The 22216-nt window shown below is 36.9% G+C and overlaps 1 protein-coding gene across 1 annotated transcript in view; it reads right to left on the bottom strand.

The window, feature by feature from the left end:
• Nucleotides 1–22216, bottom strand: part of TRHDE (thyrotropin-releasing hormone degrading enzyme) — a 374981-nt gene that overhangs the window by 253790 nt on the left and 98975 nt on the right. The window contains 1 exon segment of the mRNA XM_008574522.1: nt 12632–12758. Coding sequence (XP_008572744.1) covers nt 12632–12758 — 127 coding nt within the window.

Raw genomic sequence — 22216 nt, 5'->3', positions numbered from 1 at the left:
TTATTTTACAGCTTAGTAAATATTTTTTAGTCTGTAAAACAAAAAGAATTGCTAAACAATTTAAAAGCTAAAAAAAGTTCTATTTTATACTATTGAAGACACACTCTAGATCATTCAGGAATTATTTCCCTTATGAAGACAGAACCCATAAGAAAAAAAAAACAGTTAGTAAAGAATAAATCTAAGTTACAAACCATTGAAATTCCTCCAACTGAAAAATGGCATTTGGGACTCACCCTCTCTTTCAAAATTACCCTTTAAAAAGCTTCAGAAATGCCCTGAAGGCTTCATCTACAACTACCATATTGGATTTGCTCTGCTTATATGCTTCAACCTCCCTTACAGGCTAAGGTTTGTTTTACACTTTGGTCTGTTTTACATTTCAAAGTACATAAACAGCAGCATCAAAATTCTCAAAAACAGTAATGAAAGATTTCAAGACTAAAAGGTGGACCAGAGTACATTTTCCATTTGAAATCTCTGAGAAAGTGTTTGCCTAAATCCTCCATGCCCCCATTGCCACAGTGCACAGAGTCACAGTTTAAAACTTTTTTAAATAGCTGATTTTATAAAAAATAATTTATCCTCAAGATGATTATATCACTTTCATATTAGCTGGCCATTTTTTTCTAAGGTTCTTTTTTCTTGTAAAAATCTCTCAATATCTATCCAAGTTGAATTGTATATGGTTTGCTGAGAACTCACTTCCTACATTAGACAACCAAGTGAACAAAATAAATACCTGCTTCTCACCCCACAAAATTACAAGTGGATATTCCATAGTTTACAGCAAGGAGTTTTACTACCTTTCATTATCTAATACGATCATACGATCTTAATGCCAAAGTAAATGCATTATGCTCTGATTATGATAACTGCTCAAAGTTCCTGAACCTTAGAAATGATAATTAATGAACAAGTAATCTCTGCATGTCTTTACAATGGAAAAGTCTAAAAAGTTCTGAATGGATAAAAAAGCAGTCACAGTAACACTAGAAAGAGGAAAGGAAAAAATGTATTTTGACTATGTCTGCCTTATAGAGCATTTTGCTTTAATTGTCTTTTAGACACTTAACCCTAATTTACATAACTAGCCCTCAGTCTCAGTTGCTTGAAATGAAGCTATTTTGAAAAACCTTCTGATCTCAAAATAAACTATTTTAGCTCTAAAGTTTATAGGAATGGTCACCTTTCTTTTAAAATTCCTTGATGGGCAGTGTTTTTGTCAGCAGTAATCCCCAGCTAGATTTTAATGAAATGTTCCTCACTTTCTCTATGGCCTTGGATTGCTATTTGGCTATAATTAACTCCATATTGACGAATGGCTAGTGAAAGAAGCAATTCACTCCAAGAGGAGGATTATTACAACCATTATTTTGTTCTAAATACAGCCGCTCAGTTTAGAAAATACAGATAAATACAAATTACTTATATTGCTGTATTAATTTCAAATAACCAAAGAAAAGAGAAGGAAGTATAAAAAGATTGTTGCCTTTCACTGTAGCTACATAGGAAAGTAAGCCACATGGGGAGGGGGGAGAGCAAGCTCATATTTTTTCAAGCTTGTCACAGTCTTCTAAACTATAGCTGAGAGGAACTGACATCAAACCTTCATTTCATGTCCTATTACAATATAGCAAATCCTGTTGGTTCTCCTTCGAAAATATATCCAGAATCTGCCCACTTCTTACCACCTCCACTGTTACCACTCTGATCCAATACACTATTATTTCTCAGATTAATGTAGTTGCTTCCCTCTGCTTTGGCTTTTGTCCCCATCTCCTAACAATCTGTTTTACATGAGGCAGCCGATATGATCCCTTAAAAACATAAGTCACACCAGATCACATGTGCTATGGACTGAAATGTGTCCCTTCAAAATTTACACATTGAAGCACTAACCCCCAATATGATAGTATTTGGAGACGGGGATTTGGAAGGTAATTAGGTTTACATGAGGTCATGAGGGGCGTCCTCATGACAGCCCCCACCAGAATCTGACCATGATGACATTCTGATCCTGGACTTTCAGCCTCCAGAACTATGAAAAAATTAATTTCTGTTCCTTAAGCCACCCAGACTATAGTATTTTGTTATGATAACCCCAGGTGACTGGGACAATGTCTCTGCTCAAAAATGAAAGTGCATGTCTTTCAAAGGCTGGCCAACCAAATCCTTCTCTATCTGGCACAGTTATCTCAAAGACTTCAACTCAAACTTATCTCAGTCTTATTCCCTCTGCTCCAGGCACACTGGTCTTCTTGCTGCTTCTCCAACAAGTCAAATACCCTCTTCCCCCTTACTCTTTCAGATTTTGACTTGTGTCACCATTTCAGCAAGGAACTTACTGACCATCCCCCCACAACATTTCTGATACTTATTAGCTTTATTTTGTTCATAGCAGTTATCACTTTCTATCTATAACTACACACACTAAAAGTACTTCAGAAAGTTTGTGGAAAAATAGAATTAAAAGATAATACAAATCTTTCCATAAACTTTTTGAAGACCGTGTGTGTGTGTGTGTGTGTGTGTGTGTGTGTGTGTGTGTGTGTAAAACATATGTCTGCCTCTCTCCTCCCATTAAAATATAAGCCCAATAAAGACAGGGATTACTGTCTCTTTTGTTAACTGCTGATTTTTAAGTACCTAGTAGAACAGTGTCTAGCATATAGTAGATATTCGACAAATGCTTGTCAAATCCACAAGTGACTGTTATTCTCCTTTTAAAGAACACCAAGGGGAGGAAGAGCTGATGAGCAACTAGATTCTTGCTTCATTTTCAGATTGCAAAACCGCCCAGGTACAAAGCATAGCTTCTGACTAGCCTCACCACGGGACTGGCAAGGTAACAAACCAAACGCTCATTTACATCTTCTGGGTACCAACCCACCCATTCATTTTTCACCAACAACTTCCTTCACATGGATCCTTAATGAGAAAGGGGCTACAACTATGGCTAAGTCATCTTTCAGCCCTTCCACTTATATTTACCAAAAAGGAATTTTCTTGGCAGTTTATAACATACATCACCATTATTTCTTTGTTTATTCTGTTTAAAAGAACTCATATTTTATTTGATTTACAAGGCAACCAAAGCTTTACCTTTTCTTCCTCTCTTATGTGCTGAAGATAATTTAAAAAGGAAAAAGTTGGGGATTACTCATTGATTCAACAAGCATTTATTGAGTGCCTACCTTGGACCAGGCACAGTTCTAGGCAGAGGGAGTACAGTAGTGAACAAATAGACAAAAATACCTGTAGAGCTTACATTCAGGGAGGGGAAGAGAAAGGGGTTGGACATAGATAATAAAGTAAATAAATAAAACACAAGCTGGGTGAGATAATAAAAAATGCTGTGGGGAAAAGTGAAGAGATACAGGAAGTGACCAGCAAGGCTGTAATTTAAATGTGGTGGGGGGACAGAGAAGACCCCACCGTGAAAGGTGGTATTTCAGCCATGCATATATATGAAGGAAAAGTATTCTAGGCTGAGAGAAGAAAAACGACAAAGGCCTTAGGTTGGAGCTTGTTTGGTGTGTTGGAGAAACAGTGCAGCTGAAACAGGAAGAGTGAATAGGAGAGAAGTAGGAGATGAGGTCAGAGTGGGCAGCGGCAGTGAGGGGCCACATCATGCAGGGTCTTGCAGGCCAAGGGAAGAATTCTGGATTCAACTCCATGGCTAATAGGAAGCATTGGAATGATGGAGCAGGAGAACAATGTCACCAGATAAATCCAATACTCTTCACAAGAACTCTGTAAATTCAAATATTTTACATTTTTTCTCATACCACTTTAACTTCAAATTTCATTCAGGTTGAACCCTTGACCCAAACAAGAGAGCATGGTGGCTGGAATGAGCGAAATAGTTATGGAAATGGTGAGAAGTGCTCAGATTCTGGATATATTTGGGATGTAGAGCCAAAAGGATTTGTTGATTGATTGGACAAGCGACATGAGAGAAAAAGAGCGTAAGCCCAAGGTTTTTTGTTTGTTTGTTTTGTTTTTTTACCAAAACAATAACAGTTTAAGATCTGGAACTCAAATTTGAACATGTTCATTTGATTGACTCATTAGGCATTCAAATGCAGAAGTCAATAGAATGTAGAAGTTTGGAGCTGAGGAGAGAGAACCAGGCTAGAGATTCAAATTTAGGAATCATCAGCACCAGCAGATGGGATTTAAAGCCCTAAGACTGGATGAGATCACCAAGGGAGGTCTCCACTAATGTAAGTAGAAAAGACAAGAGGTCCAAAACTTGAGTCCTGGGGCACTCAAGCATTAATAGCTAGAGAAATGAAAAAGAAAATAAAACAACAAAAAGACAGAAAAATTAGCTAGTGAGCAGGAGGAAAAAGAAAAAGCAGGAAAATGTATTGTTCTGAAAGACAGTGCAAAACTGTGTTTCAAAGAGTTGGAGAGAACAGCTGTGTCAGATACTGCTGACAGCTCTAGATGAAGACTGAGAATTGACCATTGGATTTAGCACTGTGGAGGCATTATTGAACTTGAAAAGTTTTAGTATAGTGTTGGGGGTAAAAGCCTGCTGTAGAGTGCATTCAGGAGACAAAGGAAAGAGAGAAATTGGACTCAGTACAGATAGACAACCCTTTCAAGCAGTTTAGCTGTAAAAGGAAGGAGAGAAATGGTTCAGTAGTTGGAGCGACTGTGCATGTGTGTGGCTAAATTGAGAGAAATAGCACCATATTTTTAATGCTGATAGGGAAAAATCTAATAAAGAGAGAAAATTGAAGACTCAGGAGAGAAGGGAGAATTGCTGAAGTGATGTCCTTGAGCAGGTGAGAGGGGATGGACTGAGGCGCACAGAAAGAGGAGATGTCCATTACTGGAGCAATGCAAAGTGACCCACAGTAATAGGAAAGAAAGCAGAGTATAAGACACAGGGCTTATGCAATGACTGTATATGAAAATGTGGAAACAGTTATTTCCTAACTTAATGGCAGTCGTAAGGGCCAGATACCTCTGTTGGAATATGTAAAATAATGCCTTGGAGTTCTCTTCACAAATATGCCCTGATTAAGTTAAAACCCTAATTGAATTAGTGAAAATATACTTAGGAGTAAACCCAAGTTGTGAAGGTCTGAAATTCTTAAAACTAGAGAAGTGTTGAGGAAGGCAGTAATAAAATTGAACATGTAACAACACTGCCACACTAGCAAAACAATAAAAATTTCTCTTCTAATAGATTTTAAGCTTCTAGTGGAAGAGGCCTCTTATTATCATTGCTGAGTAAAATGTGCATGGTAACTACTCAATAAATGCTAGTTGAATTAATTAGTTAATTCAGCCCTATAGTTGGTATGTGTTGCATTAAATTCTCTACTCAGTGCACTTCTAGTTTGCTAGTTTATAGCAGTAATAATCTCATGCATCATTCCCACTAAAATGCATTGTTTTCATTGATTTTTTTCTTTACTGTTCTGTTTATTTATTTTTTTGCATTAATGTTTAAATATTATAAACATGGAGTATCATATATATGTTTTGTTTATAAGTATAGTCTTGAAAGTGCACAGCATGTAATAGCTGTAAAATAGTTCAACAAGAACAGTTAAATGGCCATATTATAGAATAATTAAATGAAGGGATAAAATGCCTTGTTAGATTGTGTTAAAATCACTGTTAAATATTGAAATTACTGTGTCAGTTTTTATTGGATTTGGTGTTGTTCAAGCACGAATAGTTGTCAGAGTGGGGGTTAGGAACACATAAAAATATTTCCCATTGAAAGAAATAACAGCTCTTTTGGTTTATGAGAAAACCACCAAATAAAGGGTTTTTTAAGAAATAAATTATCTTCATAAAATTGGAAGAGACTATACGAATATTTCTTTGATTCCAAAGAGGAGGAAAAGGATAGTCACTTGATGAAACTTATTTCCATGGGACTTGGTAAATTAGAAGGCAAAGTACTGCCTCATCTAATTCCCTAAGAGGGTGCTAATAATGTTAAACCAAAGAAATATCCTTAAGTTAGTTTCCACTGAGATATAATACAATTTAATAGCTCTAGTGTAAGATTAAATATCTTGATTAGCTATGATTGAAGAAAGCATTTTTGGAGTGACTTCACATTATCCAGAATTAGACTAAACTAAATAAAGACACCTCAGAGATTTTATTTTAACATTCAGTATTACTTGAGGTCACTGACAAACAAGTACATAATACTTAGTATTTACCTAATCAAAGGCAAAGCAAGAAAAGTCATATTTAAAAAAAAATTAAGATAAGTCTCAAATAATTCAACTATGAGATGCATGATTAAGACAGAAATAGTATTATATAATTGTCACCTTAAATGAAAAACAGCAAATATATCCACAAATTAAAGGGAAAAAAAGCATAACTGTAGAGTAAATGTTTAGTAGGCAATACAAATATTTTATAAGATATTTTATGAAAAACTTTACTACTTTAAGTAGCAAATCACCATCATCACCATCATCACCACCACAATAAAAAAGTGGATGTGCCTATCATAGCTTTAACAAAAATCAATCATTCAAGCTATCCTTTCCTGTTTATGAATTTCCATAGAGCAATTCATTCCATAACTTATCTATTCCATTATAGAAAAATGTTGACTCCAGCAACATGATACATAGAGCCCAAGGTATCTGTGGGCTTTCCTGACTACACAGTTCTCAAAATAGCATCTTCTCCCATTTCTTCTCCATCTCCAATTAAATTCCTGCCTCTTTTGTCAGGACTCAAGTAAAGATAAGGCTTCTCTTTATGTGCATTTCATGCCTACAGTAATGTACAGTGATCCCGCACTCTTAACGTGGCACTAAATATTTACCTTACAAAATTTTGATGCTTGATTATATTCCATATTGCATGAGTCTCTAATCCATTCATTCCTATAAACACTGTATCCTCCCTCACCTCAGCAAAACCTCAATCTCCCTGAGGGCAGAAATCCTTGTTACAAAACACCTGTATTCCCTTTATAATCACAGTACTGTGCTAAGCAGGTAACTAATTCTTCATAAAAAGCACTGTCTTGAAAAGAAGCAATCAAGCAAACCTTTATAAAACATTGATTTACAAATTACAGAGTAGCAGCAAAAAGAAACTGAAAACTATCTACCATAATTAATTGAAATCTAAATAGGGTAAATAACAAAATATTCCAATACAAACCTAAGTCATTTTATCTGCCACCTAATTAATTTGTAAAACATCCATGATGAAAACACTTTTGCAGTATTCACATATATCTTCTGGTTAATGAAATTATAAGTTATAAGATATAAGACATGCACCTCTTTATATTTTTTTGTTTCCAAATTTTCTACAAATACCATGTACTACTTTAATAGCAGTAAGAAATTAACAAAAATAGCCAATGAATTATTCCTCTAGTAGTCAGATTATACACTTCGTTAAAGTGATCTACATTTCAATCTCTAAATTCTCAAAATTTCATTAATCTGTTTCAGCAGTATCCCGAGACTCTGGAGCCAGACAGCCCGGGTTTGAATGCCAAATCCATTAATTCCTGCTGTGTGACCTCAGTCCATTACTTAGTCACTGAGTGCCTACATTTCCTCATCTGGAAAATGAGAAAATAACAGGTACTACCTCAAAAGGCTGTGATAAAGATTAAATGGGTTAGAATATACAAAGCCCTTAAAAGTGGCTCACATTTAGTAAACACAGACAGTTATCATCATTGTTCTTGTTGCCAATATGTTTTTGGGGAAAAATAACTTAATTCTTTATATGCTACAACAACCTTCTTTTAAAGTAACACTCTAAGCCTCTGAGAGCTCTCACGAAAATAGGGCACATAGACATAGAAGGCTCACTGTATTGTTTCAAGTCTACACTAGATCTCTCATCACAACTTAACCCGAGAATAGAAAATCTCTGCAAACCTTACACAAATAGTTTAATTACCTAACTTAGAGATTTCAAAACAAATCCTCATATAGTGTACACTGGTTGCTTATTTGGGCTTAACAATAAATAATAAAGAAATACCTTTGTGTAACAGGAGAATACATTATAATCCTAACAGCAAGCATCGGAATTCCTCTTATGGACCTATTCTGACAAACTATTGCTGTGGAAACTCAAATCCTTAGATGAGCTAGCTTGAGACAAGCCCACAGCAGAGAAAGTTAAACTCCTCAGCATTAGAAATGAAAAAGAACTTGGGAAGAGAGGAGAGAAGAGAGAAGGTATTGCAGAGTTTATGACAGAACAGCAACATGAGATTTAAGAAAAGGTAGATTCAATATTAAATTTTAAGGGTTTGTATGTTTGTTTGTTTGTTTTCACGATGTAACACTCTGACATTCACACATACACACATGCCCTCCAAAGCTCCAGTAAAGTTAGGTCAACTGGTGGGGAATTTTCTTATTTATTTATATATTTCAATTTTTGGTTTTCTAATGTAAATTAAAGAAAGAGATAAGTTCCATACCTCCTTTGACATGGTTTGGGACAGGGACAATCTGTGAGGTAAGGACACTATCACTTAAGCAGAAACAGTTCTCCAGAGGTGAGCATAACTGGAAGGAACACAAGCGTGTCTCCCTCCCTCTCCATTCCCAGAACCCTCCACGCCGTGAATTTCCAGAAATGCCATCTGTGGTCTATATTCACTTTCTCTAGTGACTGTCTCCCTGCCTGCCAGCCGCACCCCCATTTACTCTTGAGCATACTTGTCAATCAAGCCTTTGCTCTAGGACTGTTCTTGTCAAGGTCGCTGGTGACCTTCATACTGCTACCATCAATAAATGGTCAATTCTCATCTAATTTGACTTATCACAATTTATTGCTTGCTCTTTGAAATGATTTCTTCACTACATGCCTGGGACACCACAAACACTGGGTTTCCTTAGTTCCTCAACAAGTTGATCCTTCTCAGTAGTCTTTACTATCTCCTGTTCTCTCTAACCTCCAAACACTGGATCAGTCCCATCTTGTTCCTATTCTCTTTTCTAGGTGCTCTCACTGCCTTGTGGATCCCAGCCTCACAGATTTCTATATCAAAATATGCTAGCAAATTATTCACCCAAACTCCATATTTATAAATTAAACTTTCTACTTGACTTTCTTACAAACATCAAAGTGCCATCTAAATGTTAAATAGGCATGTCAGTCTCAAAAATTATCTCCTTCCACAATCCTTCTGCCTCAGTAAATGGCATTCCATCCTTGTAGTTCTGAGGCCCAGAGTCTCAGAGTCGCCCTTGCAGCCTCTCTTTCTCTAACAGCCACATCCTGTCCATCAGTAAATTTGGTTATATCTATCTTCAGTATATCTCCAGAATTGGACTACTTCTGACGGCCTCACCATTAACATCCTGGTCTAAGCAACCATCATATTTCAGCTGAATTTTGCCAAGGCCTCTTAACCAGTTTTCATGCCTCTCCCCTTTTCCCCCTTTACCAGGGTCTCTCAACCTCAGCTCTACGGACATTTTGGGCTAGATAACTCCTTGTTACGAAGGGCTACCCTGTGCATTATAGATTGTTTAGCAGTAGGCTTCTACTCACAAAATGCCAGTAGCATACACCCTACCCACCCCCAGGTTGTGACAAATGAAAATGTCCCCAGAGGGACAAAATTGCCCCCAGGTGAGAACCATTGCTTCTCAGTGTATCCTCAATCTAGCCACAAGAATGACACTTCACAACATAAGCCAGATTATATAATGCCTCTGCTCAACATTGACCAATCAATTTCCATACCACAAGAAGGAAGGAAGGAAGGAAGGAAGGAAGGAAGGAAGGAAGGAAGGAAGGAAGGAGTCTTAATCACCATCTGCTAGCTCTCTGTGATCTGCCACCCACCCATTCCTCCCTCACCTTATCACCCACTTCTCACCCCTTCATTCACTCTGCTCCAGTCACTACTTGCCTCTTTGCTGTTCCTCAAATACACCAGGAAAGTTAACACCTCAATGTCTAGACACCTCTGTCCATGGCATCCACTGGGCTTACTCCTTCACTCCCTTGAGTTCTTCACTCAAAAGTCACCTTCCCAGTAAAATTTTCCATGACTGCACAGTATAAGTCCTAGGGTTCTATAGTACTGTAGGGAGATTACAGTTAACAACAATTTACTGTATAATTTCACATAGCTAGTAGAGAGGATTTTGAATGTTCCCAACATAAAAAAATGACAAATGTTTGAAGTGATGGATATGCTAATTACCCTAATTTGATCACTGCACATTGTACACATATATCCAAATATCACAATGCACCCCATAAATATACGAAATTATTATGTCAATTAAGTAAGAATAAATTTAACAAATTGGAAAATAAAACAATCCCTTTCTCATGCCCCATCTGCCCCCCATGCATCCCATCACTCTATTCTAGCTTTATTTTTAATGTCACTTTTCTCCTTCTCATATGTTATATACATTACTAATTGCTTTAATGTCTGTCTCTACCTAATAGAATGTAAGCCCTTGGAGGGAGGGAATTTCTGCCTTTTTTATTCTCTGCTTTATCTACCTTTTGTACAAAAGTGCTTAAAATAGGCATTCAGTAAATGCTCATAGAATAAATGAAGGAAGGCAGGAAGCGTAGAACAGGTCTTGAAAACCATTTTAGATAGATCTGAAGGGTCAAGGCAGACTTGGCTGATATCCAGGATACATCTATATGCATCATTAACAAAAACCCAGTTGGTTTCCACAGAACGTATTTAAAATACAATTTGTATTATACAATGGAAAGTTAAGGATTTATCAGAATGCTTGTGGGATTTTTATGTAGGGGTATTTAGAAAGCGAACTTATAAATCCATTAACATATAGATCTAAGTATCTATAGATATATAAAATAAGTAAAACTCTAAGAGAAATTTTTCAAAGAATCATGGGTTGTGATAACTCCCCTAGATACATAAAACAGAGTATGCTGGAGTAAGTCAAATCACTCAATTATATACACCATAAGGGAGTTTAACAAGTAATAGTAAAAGTGAACAAAGCTCTTTTCTGCAGATGAAAGCCTGCGTGGTTCAATTGTGAGTGAAACAGAAGAACAGAAATGCTTCCTGCTGCAAGCTGACAGTTACATGGAACCCCCTGAAGTTATAAATTGAGTTCCTCTGCTAATTACTGGCCTGAATGGGACAAAGAAGGATCCACATTTTATTTCTCTTGCTGAACTTGCAACATAAGCACTCATGAATTTACATTAGGGTCAAGCTGGGAAGTTCCCAGCCAGTTTTTGCTAGAGTAGAAAACGGTGTCACCTCCCATGCAAATGAGGTCAGGTATTCCTTTCCACCTTGGGTGACTACTAGGGAGATTTCAGTGTAACAGATTCTAATAGGGAAGTTAATACAGAGGTGAAATGACAGAAAGAAAACAGAACAAAACAAAACACAGATCTTATTTGAAATAAAAATTTGCCTATGGACTCTAAGAGCACATATTTTCAAAAAGACCTCAGAATTTTGTAATATCACTCATTAAAATTGTATGTCACACCCACTGATAACAATATCAACTATTCTACTTACCTTCTGAACTAACTACTCATTGTAAGACCAATAAAGCTTCACAGCAGGCAGGTACTTTAATGAAATAGGCCCAGTTCTCCAGGGAGGAGAACTTGTGGTTCAAACACTAACACTTTTGATCAAGTAAGCACTTTATTCTTTCCAATGAGAAATACCTTTCATGTGGATCCCGATCAAAAATGCTCTTGGGAAGGAGAAGGGATGAGGAGGGGTGAGGGGGGAACAAAGGACTGTTGAGATAGAATATTTCAAAATAGGTTTTCTGAGAAGGAAAAAAATAACTTTAACATTTCTAATGCATGTATGTGCACTTTCTAACTTCCTGGAAAGTCATAGTTCATTCCCTGACAAAAGCAGCAGCCTAGTTCAAATCAGGATAACAATTAATTCATTGCTTCTTTTGACCAACAATTATTGAACATATTCTCTTTATAAAAGGGAGAAATGTAAGAACATTCACAGAGAACACAATCTCCATTATCATCAAGTTTCTCTTCTTTCCTTTTTATTCTATTTACTATAATTGTGCACTAGAAATATGACTGAACAAAAATAATCTAAGGGATAACCAATACATTGAGACCTGACATCTGAAAATTTAGAAAGAGAAACTAATCAATGAGGGCATTCTTCATGTAAAATATTGAATAGTTCTGGGAGTTATCAAGACCTAGTTTGAAACCCCAGCTCCTTCACTCACTGGCTGTCTAGATGAATGGAAAACTCCCTGGGTCTCAATTCCCTTATGTGGAAAATGTTCTAACTGTACCTACCCACATCACATGGTAGTAGTGGAGATTAGATGTGATGTTGGCAAGCACCCCTCCACAGTACATATTCAACAAATTATAGCTATTTGGGTTATCTTTTGAAACCCTAAACTTACATAATGCCTTTCTTAATTCCCACAGCACTTATTGGCAAGACTCCAGAAACACTGTCTTATTTTACCTCTTCAGAAGAAATTATTTTTTATGCTCACCTTCACTAAAAATATAAAGATCAGAATTTTCAAGCTTCTGGATGTCTCAAATAAATGCATGAAGAAGAAATTCCGCCTTCAAGGAGCCCTTCCAATAAAACAACCAAGAAAATTCTTACCTAGTTTTGGCAAGGAATAGGGCACTTTAAAGTAGTCTTCATAAAATTCTATTAATCTCTTTGTTATATGGAGAGCATAGTCCCCGGATCCTCTTCTGATAGCATCGGGTCTTGCATATAATCGTACCTAATTAAAAATATATATAAAAGTTACTTTAGCCTTTGGAACTCAAGTTTTATCTTCCCTGCAAATATGAATCTACACAAATCACTTTGGATATCACAAAAATTAAGCAGAATTCTTGTTCATATATCAAAGCATTCTGTGCTTGAAAGAACCAAACTTAAACAATTGAGCTAACCAAGTTGAGCAAGTCACAATTTCATCGCTTTACAAGATGACACAGAGAAGATTTATACACTTTGCATCAAAATAAATATCCAAAGTTATCACTTGCATGTGCTTGCTAGAGATATGAAGGTACCATGGATTAGTATAATGGGTCCCTGACTATGCAGAAAACAGGCAGGATATGGTGGCTGGGCAAGAGAGAAAATTCACGGTTTGTTAAAGACACGTTGTAACACAATTTGGAAGTATTACCAGACTGAGAAAAAATGTATAATTTATGCTTCCTTCTTTTCTTTGGAATCAACTGTCCTTAGTCCCAATATGCAAAGTAGGGATAGAAAAAAAAAAACTTTTCATGGACATAAGTAATCGCCGTTCTGGAAGGCCGCCTGCAACTGCTCTTGGCATCAATCTCAGCTGAAGTAATTCATATTTCTAACACAATCCGGATACTTAGTATTGATTTTTAAAACAAGCATCATATATTGTCTAGTCCTTGGCCCAAAAAAGCCTAAAGCAAGTAACATAAAACTGAGCAAACTAACAATTGTACAGAAAAGGTTAAAATGAGATTAGTTTTCATAAAGCTTTCATAAAGCTATCCAGCATCTCTCTTTCCAAAGGCTAAATCTACTTTTCACAGATGTAGTCCCTAATCCTCATATCAATTCTGTGAATAAGAAATATGCATGTTGTGGAGCAGTAGAAATCACAGCAGCTTGGGAGTTGGATTTAGTCCAACGCTGCCACTAACTAAACTAGGTGATATTGAACAAATTACATAACCTCTCTGGGTCTCAAAAGTTCTCATATGTAAAATGAAGGTATTGGCCACCATATGGTTGCTAAAGTGCTTTTCAGTTCTAAAACACATTACTTCCAATCCCATTTTACAGATAAGGGAGTTTGTGTTCTTTTTAAATCACTAGAAAAATAAATGGTTTATTCAGTATATGAAGAAGGATATTTATATTCAACAAGAAAACAAAAGAAAGTTGCACTCAATCATAATATAAAAATTGATTATACAATTAACTCTTTATTATACCTATTATACCTAAGGAGAGAGAACAGTGACGTGTATTATCAAAGAGTAGAAAGTCAAGGGAAATACATTCTGACTTTCTGTTAGAAGGACCTACAATTCAATAAGGTATTTACTAAATTCAATAACAATTATTTACTAAAATTATGAGGCTACTTCTCTCCTGTAAACTAAGTCAAATATTGTGTGTAGTTTACAGTCACCAACACTTTTGGCTGGCTGTAGTATAAAATCAAAAACTATCAGGAGAGACCACCTGCCGCAGCTGAACAGAACACTCTTAGAGAGGCATGATTAGGATTCCCTAACCCCCAGGGCCGGCCCAGTGGCGCACTGCAGAGTGCACCGCTTGGGAGTGCAGCGGTGCTCCCGCCAAGGGTTTGGAACCCATGTGGAGACCAGTTCCCGCTCACTGGCTGAGCGCAGTGCGGGCGCAACACCGAGGATTGCGATCCCATTACCGGTCAGTAAAAAAGACAAAAAGGAAAAAAAAAAGGATTCCCTACCCCTGACATCAACTGTCTATAAACATTCAATGTCTTAAGCAAGGTTCCTAAGAAGTAGACCCTAAGGAAAGGATGCATATACGAGTGATTAAATAAGGAAGTGCTCACAGGAGAAACAAACAAGGGAGTGGAGGAAGGAGGATAAGGGAGGATAACAGGCCAGGTAAGGGTGCAATTTCACATGAAGTCCTGGACTCAGCCTGATCCACAGGGAGCTCTAAAGTGTGAGTTACACTGGTGAGTTTATGGTGCCTAGAGGCAACAAAACTAGACTTCCATACTTTTGTACCTCAGTCACTGGCTACTGGTTACCAAAGGAAGGCTATAAAACCCCAGGTACTTCTGGTTGTTGGAGCAGTTGGGTGACACAGGTCCTGTGGCCCAAGGATAGCCCTTTGGAAAAGGTGTCAGGTATTAGCTATTAAAAGCAAAGCAGTGGGAGCTAGTGGATGGAAACACCAAAAAGGAAAAGGGATGTAGTCTGTGCACCAGCAGCACCCACCGGAGACAATAATCATTCATTCATGTATTCATTCAAACGATACATATTTATTTGACACCTGTTTGTACCAGGGCCTGGAAAAAGTATTTTTAATTTAACAATGAAAAAGACATGTTCTCTAACTAAAGGAGGTACTAAGCACTATTGAGACAAAAAGCAATGAACATGTAATCATCATTCTCAAAGAGATTCTCATTTATTAGGTAAGTAATATAATGGCAATAGATAATGATACATGCCATATGAATGGCAAAATATAAATGGCAAATGGGCACTGAGGAAGAATGAATAGCTTTCAGAAAGTTCAAGGTGAAATAACTAGTAAATTCTTGTTAAAACCATAACCATAACTGCCGCAAAATGATGCAGAAAGGGTCACTGATTTTACTCTTAGGAAGAATCACTGATTTTGGTGAAAACGCAGCCATTCCTATCAATCAATTCTACCAGTCACTCAAGCTATCTGTAGGCCCAGACAAGAAAAACATGACTAAATCAATCTGGTTGTCAAGATTTGATGGAAATGATCCAATTTGAGTGGGAAGATAAAACACACACATGCTTAGCACAGTGTCTTCTGTTGCTCATTCACACATTTATTGTACACCTACTGTGTGCCAGGCATTGTACTAGGGCATACAAATAGAACAATAAAATTCCTACCACAAAATGAACAAGACATTTATACTTACTGCTCTTAAGAGGTTCACAATATGTGGAAAACAAACAAATAAATCAACAAGAAAAATACAATCTGAGAAGTGTAACAGTGTACTCTACCTGCCCTCCCATCACAAAGGAAGATCTGACTAAGCTCCTCTCCAAGGCTAAGCCCTTCACATTCTATCCTCTCTTGTTGTTTCAAAGACAACATTCCCAAAATTCTCCCCTTTATCTCTCACATCACCAATTTATGCTTCCATACTCAATCATTCTCATCAGCAAAAAAAAATACCCTGTATTATTTTAAAATAAATCTTTCTTGACCACAGTTCCTCCAGATATGGTTTCCAGTCTTACTCCTTGAAAGAGTTTTCCACTTCAGATGAACATTACAACCTGAGACAATAGGTGTAAGTAGGATGTTTGCCAGTTTATATTCCTTAATTCTAGTCTCTCTTGAACTCACTGCAACAAGGCTTTCATCCCAACTATTCTACCAAAACTTTGTTCTCACTAAGATCACTAATAGCCTCACAATGCCAAATTCAACACTTAGTTTTCAGTCAACATGCATAACCTATCAGCAATATATGCAGAGCTGATCATTTCCTGTTCTCAAAACACTTTCTTCATTTGGCTTCTCTTACTTTCCCCTCTATCTCCCTAATCACTCCTTCTCAGTCTCCTGGCTCAAGCCATACACTTCTTCACTTCTCTGTCTACCCTCACTCCCTTGGAGATAAAATCTAGTCTCACAGTGTAAATATCATTTAGATGCCAAGCACTTACCTAAGAATTACAGAATTCCAGACTTATTAATCCAACTTCCCACCTGACATCTCCACTTGGATATCTAAGAGGCATCTCATACTTACTAAGTCTAAAACCAAACTCCTGATGTCACTCACAAAAACACGCACACACATACTCATGTACACACACACACACACATACACACACACACATCTACTCCTCCTAAAACCTTTCCCATCTCTGTTAATGGCAAGTCCATCCTTCCATCCAGCTGCCCAGGCCCAGTACTGAGGCATTATCTTTATTGTCCTTCTTTCTCTCACACTCCATGTTCAGTTGGTCAGCAAATCCTACTGGTCCCACATTAAAAATATATCCAGAATCCAGCACATCTTGCAAACCTACTACTTCCACCCTGGTACAAGCCTCCTCCCTTTCTTGCCTGGATGACTGCCTGCTGATGCCTCATCCCTTTCTCTATACAGCAATCAAAATGTTCCTGTTAAAATGAGCATTAAATCATGTCACTCTTCTGCTTTTCCTCCTCCAGTGGTTTAATGTCTTGATCAGAGTAAAAGACCATTTTTACAAGAGCCCCCAAATCCCTACACGAGTCTAGTCCTCTTTAGCTCTCTTGCTTCATTTCTTACTACTTTGCGCCATGATAACTGCAATTCACTCATACACTAGCTTCCTTGCCATTCCTCAAACACACCAGAGAGATTCCCCATCAAGGCTTTTGAGTTTCCCCGTATATATCTCCATGGTTCACTCCTCCATCTTCTTTAGATACTTGTCTAAATATCTCACCCTCTGAGAAGCCTTCCCTCCTACCGCAGGACTCTCTATCCCCTTCCTTGCTTTCTTGTTTCCTGAAACACTTATCACCATTTAACAAAAGATGTTTTACTTACTCATTTTGCTTCTTGTTGCCTTTTTTCCAAGAATGTAAATTGCATGAGGGCAAAGATTTTTAGCTATCAGATCTAACCACACAAAAGTGTCATTTTTGTAGGTCAAAATATTTCATTCAATTTGCTTCTCAAGTGCCTGATACATAAACCTTTGATGAATGAATGAACAAATGAATAAATTTCATATGTATGTACAGGTCCTAAGGGAGCATATAATAAGGATTCATCTCAGAGGAGTGAATGTTTCAGCTGAATCTTTAAGGATAAGCTGGATGTTAGAAGCTACCAAGTGAAGGATGATACCCAGATCAAATTAGTAATTTGTACTAAGGCAACAGCATTGACTGGATAGTACATGATCTTAAAGGGATTACTAAATATTGGAGCTTTATTATAATTAAGAATTCGTGGTAGAATACTAAGCCAGAAAGTGATAAAATCAGTTTTGCATTCCAGGAAGATCACATCAGTAACCTATACCAGGAGAACTGAGATATAGGAGGCTGCTTGTTAAGACTGCCGGCAGAGAGACGAATTAGAAAAGTGAGGAGATAGACAGTGGCAGGTGAGACTGAAGGAGTAAAGAGAAACTGCAGACCATATTGCAGAAGTGCCTGTAAACTGAATTGTAAAATATGAATTTAATGCTATGGGCACAAGCAAGTCATTTGAAGATTTTAAACCACAGACTATCATGATCAGAATTAGATTGTAGCAGATTACACTGGCTGCAGTGAAAATGATGGATTAGGAGGGAATAGGAACAAATAAAGCCAAATAAATTAGACTATTATAGAAGTCCAGGTGAAAGATGATGGTGGTTTGGACTAGAGAGATGGCAGTAGGGATGCAGAAAAATGGACAGATTTATTTAATTGGCCCTAACACTCTGTAGAACAAGTCCTTTAGTTACCAACTAAAGCCAATTATAGTCACATTTTCACTTAAGAGCAATCATTCACCTTACCTGTACGCTAGTATCTCACTCCAGTGCACTGTTAGAACAAGTGAGACCTACTTGAAGAATTGGGTGGAAAGTCCAAAATAGTTCACAAACTGTAATTCCTGTATGATTAATCAAGAACATAGTATAATAATTCACTTTCTACTGTGAAAAAAAATCATAGTTGTTTTCTTCTTTTATAGTAACTAGTATGATTCTACTTCATCATAAAATACAAATTAAAACTTCATAAACACAGTTATCACTCAAAAGCAATAAAATATAATTTTATTACACCTGCTCATTTTCTGACATACCACAATAAGAGCCTGGCTCTGAAAATGTAAATTGCTTACCAATCTTTATCTCTCCCTCTGCATAGTTTCTTCCAACAACCAGTATGATCAAACTCTATGGACATTTAGTCTAGTGGAAAAAACATTACACTAAGCATGAGTACCCAGGGATCTGAGGCTCAGCTTTCTCTCAAACTACTTCTGCTACCCTGAGAAAGGCAGTTAACTTCTCCAGGTCTCAGCTTCAAGTTCCTTCCAGGAGTAATAGTTTGTCATTATCTATTTATCGTATCATGTCTGAGAGATTGGTGTGATACTAATTTGCCTAAATTCTTCTCATCTTATTTGGAGAAGAAAATGATAAAGTTTCTTTTTCTTCACATAGTTTTGCTCCTTTACATTTTTTATTTCCCTTGAAAATACAAATCAACTGCTCAGCTACCTTTTTCCATCCTTTACTCTTGAGTGTTCCTCTTTGTTTTTCTCTGAACTGTCCATGAACTTGGTACTGATTAAAAAGAAATAACTGTAGTAACCAACATGAAATAGAAAAAGTTGGTCTTGGAAGAATAGTCTCATGACACCATCCCCATGGTAATGGCCAAAGTGGAGGTGCTCCATATTTTCGATCCCTTAGAATAAAATGGGAGTGCCTTCCAGGGATTTCTGTTAGACCCAGTCACCTTTATTCTGTAGTTTCATGGACTCTCTACACTTAAAGTATATTTGTTTTATTTCTTTATAGGGTTTTAAATATGTTTTACCTTTGAAAGGAAAAAAATGCTAAAGGCAGATATCTTCAGTCCCTTCATTCACCTTACTTTTTCACAGAATCAGGATAGCAATAAGTTTCAGCCATCCTGACATTTGAGAGTGGCAATTTAGAGGACATGTTGGGAAGAATCCTGAGACCACATCTGGACTTGGCAGGAGAAAGTGCCATAGTCCATGAAATGCTGGCTGTGTACATAAGGGTAGGAGAGGCAGCACTGGTTCCAGATATTTGCCACTATTCAGATAGAATATTCCTTGAAAGGAGGTCAAAATAAAAGAGAACTTAAGAGAGATTCGAATTGATTTTGTCTCTGATAGCTGTGAAATTTAGAATAAGAATCTCAAAGACTGTTTAAGTATTTCATCAATGGGACGTGTATTTATTCAGTTAATAGTTAATAAGTGTTTATTAATAGGCTACTGTTCTTGTGCTGTGTCCAAAGGTAAGCAGAAGACACGAGGTCTAATCCTTCAGGGCACTTGCAGTCCACTGAGGGAGATACAATAACAAGGTTCTATAATTTAGAATAACAAAGTGAATATAATTTACAATGGCAATTCAGAGAAGTTCTCTCCATAGAGATGGTGATTCAGTGGAACAGGAACAGAGCACCATGGAAGTAAAGTTGAGCAATTAAATTACTCAGATTCTTACATATAAAGCTGTACTTTTCATTGCATTCAAGATTTCCAAAGAAAGGCAAAACTACATATATGATTGTAATATAATGCAAAAAAAGTAAGGAAACACATTCATTTGTCAGAAATATTATAAAATCTTCTACTAAATAATTTTACAAACTTTCTTCTAATAATTTAGAACACTTCACAGATTTTTTTTAAAATTTATCTTCACAAAGTACCTGTGCAATAGGTGTGGAGTTAGCAATAAATTTTGATTTTATTGATGAAGAATTCGAAGGGATTTCCTATAGTCATTGAATTGCTTTAGAGGACAGTGAAGCTAAATCTCTGTGTCTGAAGCCTTTCGTCTACATTGTTTTAATTATTTGCTGTGTTAAAAATGAATTGTGGTGGTTGTTATATAATTGTGTGAAACTGTGTACAGTTTATGCCATACAGCCAAGGAAAAGGAAAAACATTTACAATGGTAGTATACCTGTTAAAAACCTGAATACCATTTTCTCTGATTTGACATTTGTAATTTGGTACTTTAAGTTAAATAAACCTTCTGGCTTGCCAGAGTTACTCTCTGAGAAAATTTTATGTTGCAAGAGTACATAAGAAACTTTGGAAGACATGGTAATTATTTCATGGCTTTAAAATATCACTATAATAACAATAAGTTTACTTTTCCTTTCGTCTAACTGAAAAACCAGTCCCTTTCTTTAATAATTGAAAAACCACCATGAGTTGTCACTAAATTCTCAGCCAATAAAGCTGTATTAATTTACCTATGTGAATATAATTTGATTTCAGAGTTCTTCCTACAAATCATTAAAACAGAACAAGCCAGGGAGAAAGGAGCAGGTGCTTTTGGCACTAAATAGAAGACAAATATACTGATTCAAAGAGGAAAGGATGTTGTAAACAAGAAACTAAAAGCCCAAGAGTATTAGTCTTATTTAGAATTCAGAAGATAATATTTTTTTCTAAGTAAAAGGGAAATACACACAAAAAAATCCTCTGACAGAAACAGAACCAATGCTCAGATGTAGGAATCAATAAACATACAGAGGAGGCTGGAAGGGGAACGGGGAGAGAACTGGCCTGGCTTGTGCAGGTGGTGGGGGTGGAGGTGACCAGAAGCTGTAAAGGGCTTGACATCTAAAGCAAAGGGTCTAAATGTGTTGCTTTGAGAAACTGAGAGCCACTTCAGAGTCTGAAGCAGAGTAACATGATTGAAAACAACAATGGAAGATTATTTAGGCAACAGTATTTAAGACACTTTGAGACAAGGAGGCCAGTGAATGGAAAAGCATAATATTAAAAGTGAAAAATTTGTTCCGTAGCTTTTGTAGTGAGAACAGCCAGTAATAGGCAGTCTCCATTACCACAATCAAAGAACTCATTCTGAGAAGGAGGAGAATTTAGAATTAGGGACAGATGGGGAGGAAAGTCTTGGTGCTAAGTAGGCACATGGTGATATAAAAACCACAACTACCTCAAAACCTCTCATTCTAAAAACAAACACATTGCAGAAAGAAGTACTGAAGCCTCCCCGTGAGTCTCACCTTGGAATCCATGCTACAGGCTCCTATGACAGATACGTTGAGAAAATTACTTAAACATCTGTAGCGAGGCCTAAAACCAGCCTTATACTAAATTTCACTCCATAACAAATACTGTTATAAGGAGAATCCAGAGTACTGTCACTGATAAAGCTGCTCTGAAGGACTGTCCCTGCTTGGATTTTCCCCCTTTCCTCTTTATAGAATGTTGCTAAGGATTCATGAGAAAACCACTTACTGAGAATTCTGAGACAGGTTTGCTACAAACTGTGGGGTTTCGTCTGGGCACAGTGGCCCTAATTCTGTAGGTTTATAGGCTCACTATATTTGCAGTGTGTGCATCTCATCTCTCTATAGGACTTTAAGTTCTTTATCATTGGGTCCATCTTTTCACACCTTCCTGTGTCTACTACAATGCCACACACCCAACAGGGACTGACAACATGTTGCTGGCTTCCATAAAACAGCAATAAACATTGAAGGTCCTCATCCACTCTAGTACTAAAATGCCACTATAATAGATTGATAACATCCCCCTACTGCATTTTGCTTCAGGAAAGGAAATTAGCACTGTGGCAAACTGTACAGTCTCTTCTTGTAAATCACTTCACATTTATTTACTAGGCACAGTAGTTACCAGTGCACGGTGAGCTTGCAGGTTTAAGTTACTTACTTATAGGCTCTTCAACGAAAAGGCAGGGCTTT

This window comes from Galeopterus variegatus, unplaced genomic scaffold (genome assembly GCF_000696425.1).
Source record: "Galeopterus variegatus unplaced genomic scaffold, G_variegatus-3.0.2 Scaffold1058, whole genome shotgun sequence".
In the NCBI taxonomy this organism is placed as follows: domain Eukaryota; kingdom Metazoa; phylum Chordata; class Mammalia; order Dermoptera; family Cynocephalidae; genus Galeopterus; species Galeopterus variegatus.
The sequence above is the reverse complement of the archived record's forward strand: the minus strand, read 5'-3'. Positions and strand labels throughout refer to the sequence as shown.